This window comes from Rhincodon typus, unplaced genomic scaffold (genome assembly GCF_021869965.1).
Source record: "Rhincodon typus isolate 14 unplaced genomic scaffold, sRhiTyp1.1 hic_rhity00006493, whole genome shotgun sequence".
In the NCBI taxonomy this organism is placed as follows: domain Eukaryota; kingdom Metazoa; phylum Chordata; class Chondrichthyes; order Orectolobiformes; family Rhincodontidae; genus Rhincodon; species Rhincodon typus.
In genome coordinates, this window is record NW_025972131.1 from 5,115 (window position 1) to 9,929 (window position 4,815).

General features: G+C 36.3%; 1 protein-coding gene across 1 annotated transcript; it reads right to left on the reverse strand.

Moving 5' to 3' along the window:
* Positions 1–550: 550 nt before the first annotated feature.
* Positions 551–3,111, reverse strand: LOC125482157 (POU domain, class 2, transcription factor 1-like; the record flags this gene model as incomplete). Its single annotated transcript, XM_048594156.1, has 2 exons — positions 551–700; positions 2,935–3,111. Coding segments are annotated over 2 exons (327 nt in total), but the record flags the coding sequence as incomplete, so codon positions are not given.
* Positions 3,112–4,815: the final 1,704 nt, after the last annotated feature.

The window sequence follows — 4,815 nt, forward strand, 5'->3', positions numbered from 1 at the left end:
TAGCTTGCCTCTGATCTTGTGCTATAGTATAGCCTAATTCTGTTCCAGTTGGTTCATGCAGTCATGAGAAGTGCACGTGAGTTCAGCTAATCTGGAGTTACCAGTCAGGAACTTTGGGTTGTAACGGGCATACTTCTATCGGTTTTCTTGTTCTGCTGGCATGAATGGCTGAAATTTGGGTCATCTGAATTTGACTCATCATAATTTCACTGTAATACACACTGCTGCCTCTGTGTGTTAGTGGATGGGACACCAATCAAACAGACTGCTTTGTCTTTAATGGTGTTGAGGGCCTTGAGTGTTGTTGGAGTTGCAAGCATCCTGTTATGTTGGTACCTAAGTTCCCAAGAACTTATCAAACTAGATTTGATCAGGTTTGTGGAGGATGTGAACAGGTTTCTTCCCTAAAGCTGCAAGATGTCTTTCCAGGCCAGTACAAATTTATGAAAATGAAAATTAAGTGCAAATTTGAATATTTCCCGGCAGCATTCTTCAATCAATTGATTCTCAACTTAGGAATTGTACGAGAAAAAACAGGGGGAAAGAAAACTTTCAAACCTGCATCATTTAACCACTTTTCAAGCAATGGTTTGAGCTTGCACATGTTCTTAAAGCTGAGGTTCAAGGCTTCAAAACGAGAGATTGTGGTTTGGCTAAAATCATTTCCATAGAGTTTTCCCATGGCAAGACCTACATCACCCTGTTAAGAGATAGACAGAAAGAAATAAAATTATATAAAAATGTAAACAGGACAGTTCCATACTGAACCCATGCATAACAAATACCAAAATGCAATCAGATACACATTGGACAGTTATTCTTGAAGAGTCTATAGTTGGCAACTGAATTATATTTGCTCAACTGAACAAAGCAGTGACATAGTTGATCCTATCTTTTATTCATTGATGAACAATGAGCAAGATAAGGAAATATAACTATGAAGTAGTTCATGATCATCCAACACTCTACTGTTAGCATAACCAAGATGAGAAACAATTTAAAATAGATCAAATTTCAAGAATGAGAACCAATGTCTAGGGAACAAACATTCTCCCTTGCTACAGCAGTCACCAATATGCTTCTTCCTCTTTTAGTGACAGGATAGGAGAATTTGGGTCATGAGTTTGAAACTCTTACCAAATAGCTCAAATAACAGAAAGTCTGTATAAACACATTTACTGAATCCATGTTTTAAAAGTACAAATCTTAATCAGAAGTACATTTTTGCTGATGTCTTTTCATCCATTTCACCAATTATACAAAAAATGAAATGTACATGCAAGATTATATCTAGAAAAATATGACCAGTTTCCCTGATTTTCCAAGTTACAATGCCACAAAACAGCAATATCAACTTACGGGAAATTTGTGTATTTTTTAAAAAGTCAATAATTTTCATGTATGAAATGACATCATGTTCTCATTGATTAATCCCAATATTGTTAATTAATGGAGACAACTACACTTTCCAATGTCTATTCAAGCATGACTTAATCTAAGGACACAACTCAAAACTAAGCATTCATTTATGGAAGCTGTAAGCTGAGTGTAAAATAATTTTCAATGATATTTCTCATTTTGCAGTATATACTGACATTGAAGACATATTTTTAGCTACAAATCTCCTTTAAATAGAAGTTTATCCTTATAAAGGTAAAGTTTGCTCACATACCTTATTTTAGTCAGATGGCAAAAGGAACAAAATTATCTATTCTGGCTTGGAAGAGTTTACAAATACATAGTCGACTCTAGCATGATTGCCACTTTGTCAAGTCACCAAGATGGTTGCTGATGGTCTAGAGTAAGACCAGATAAAGGCTACCTCCTTTCAGAAAAGGAGAAAATGGGAGGCAAATTCCTATGGTGCATTATGTTTAGGAATTCATCAACAGACTAGTAATTGCAATTTGAAATAGTTAAAAGCTCGGATGTTGTGGTCAGTGGCAAAATGATGGTGCTCATTGCTGACCTTGATGAACGCTTCTGACAAAGATCTAGCAATCTCAGTCTGTGTTGTCTTTCCTGAAGTTATAATGATTCTAGCATCAGCTCAAGGGGATCTTTGCTATTCAGCAACAGCGATGGCATCCAGCAGACTAAGCAATCAAACACGAATTCTCACAGACAAAAACCAGGAAGTAAAAGAAAAACAATAATTATCCTTTACTTTTTAACTGTTTTGCAGAAAGTTAAATAAGAATTGGATCAAACACATGATACTGAAGTAGAGACTCAACTGTCATAAAGTATTTTCCATAGGATATAAATTTGTATAAATTCACTTGATTTTAGGCATTCATTTTAAGGATCTTCAACAGTATACTGTGTGGAAAAGCAGGAAATTACCAACAACTTTCGGATTTTCACAGTTAACTGCAGATGTACTGATGCCAAAAGTTGCTGCTGGTGTCACAATAGTAATGATGGCAAGTGCTGACAATTTTGCTGTCACATAATTCTGACTGACAGATCGCAGAAAATCCATATGATGTGTGCTCAATCTTTCAACCATCATAAATGTTATTTCTGGACAAATCTAAAAACATACTGATAAATTTTAACTGATTTGATTTTGAATTGCATCTCACTTAGAAGTCCAAACCCCATGTTCTTAAGTTTAGAATTAGTGAATTGTAAAGAATATTTGCGGGGTTAAAAATATTGAGTACGACAGACACGTTTGGCACTGCAACTTAAGCATTTGTACACTCAGTAAATACTTAAAATGTCTTGTACATGAAATATCAAAAGAAAACCATCATGTTCATAAATATGCCCATTACTGAAACATTATGGCTTTATATTAATTTTTATTCCATTAACAATATTTTGAAACATTTGTTAATTTAATAACAACATCTTGGACAATTCAAAAATGTCAATAAATTATTTGCAAACTGTTATTATAGCTCACTTATAAAAAAAATTCAGCACCTGAGTGAACCCGAGTTTGATACGTCTCTGTTTAAACGTCTTGGCAAACTGTTCAAGTTCCTCAAGATCACTAGGTTCTTCTATGTTTGGAGTATCTACGCGCTTTGGTGTCGACTGGCTCTGCTGAACCGACTGGATAGGAGTTGTTGCTATCGTTGTGCGTGTCGGTGTTGCTGGCTGAAGAAAATCATATCTTAAACTTTAACTATAATCATTATAAATATTTGTGATATGCAAATTAAGTGAGGTTACAAACCGATCTGCAATACAATTACACCAATGGAGACCATTACCACTGTAACAAAGATTATAATTTAATACAACCACAGATTGCACGGATAAGAATTACCACAGCCTAAATTTTATTCCAAATCACGTATTCATTTTAAATTACTCCAAGGGAAATGGAGTACAAAACAACTTGCTTTGTCCATAAAAACCAAAAGAGCTGTGGATGCTGTAAATCAGGAACAAAAACTAAGTCGCTGGAAAAGCTCAGCAGGTCTGGCAGCATCTGTGAAGGAGAAAACAGAGTTAACATTTCGGGTCCGGGTTTCTGCTTCTACCATGCTTACAGGCAGTAAGTGCCAGATTCTCACCACTCTCTGGGTGGGAGGAAAAAAAAAAAAATTTTTCTTCACTTCCCCCCAATTCTCTTGTCCCTAACCTTAAATCTGTGCCTCCGGTCACTGATCCCTTGACCAAGAGGAGAAGGTCCTTCTGTCTACCCTGTCTATGTCCCTCATAATGTTATACATCTCAATCATGTCCCCCCCCGCTCAGTCTAATCTGCTCTAAGGAAATGAAAGTAGGATATGAAAGTAGGAAAAGGTGGAAGGGCAGCACTGTTAATTAAGGATGGCATTAGAACAAAACAGAGAGAGACAAACTTAGTTCTGGAGACCAAGACGTACAACTGACTTGGTGAGTGATGAGAAATAGTAGAGATAAGATGTTGCTGTGGCATATAGGCCCTCTAATAGTAATTACACTATAGGATGGGGTATAGAGGAACAGAAAATGGAGATTTATGACTAAGTTACATCAATAATTAAATGATATTAAATTACATCTGGGTCGGACAAATCAGATTTGCAAAGGTAGCCTGGATGATGAGTGTTTTCAGGATAGTTATTTAGAGAGCATGCTATTCTAGGTCTGATAATGTACAATGAGACAAAATTATTAATTAATGATGTCACAATGAGGGTTCTCCTTAGTACTAGTGATCGTGATATGATTGAATATCATTCAGTTTGAGGGAGAAAGAATGGATGTAAGACTAGTGCCCTTTTTTATGTTTCAAGTAATAACTACTTAGGTTAAGAATTGGATCAAATGGAAAGAAAAAATAGTGTACAATTCTGGCAAATCAGAAGATTGGATAGAATACAAAGAACAACAAAGAATGATGAAAAATTTAATAGGAACAGAGAATTAGAGTATGATAGAAATCTAGCTTAAGGAATTGAATGACCTACTCCTTCTCCTAATTAGTTTGCTCATATGCAAAATTTAACTTAAACCTGAAGTCTTTTTCCTCTCCCCCATACAATATTTCTGTCCTTCAACCTGAATTTAGCAGAACAATTCCTCCCCAGACCAACTCTGCCACAACCATCCCATCTCATTATCATTCGGCATCAACAAATTCAAGATCTCAAAAATGCCTTAAAGACACCTACCTTTTTTTTAGAGATAGTAGGAAATGCAGATGCTGGAGAATCCGAGACAACAAGGTGCAGGGCTGGATGAACACAGCAGGCCAAGCAGCATCATAGGAGCAGAGAGGCTGACGTTTCGGGCCTAGACCCTTCATCAGAAAAGGGGGAGGGGAAGGGGGTTTTGAAATAAATAGGGAGAGAGTGGGAGGCGGATAGA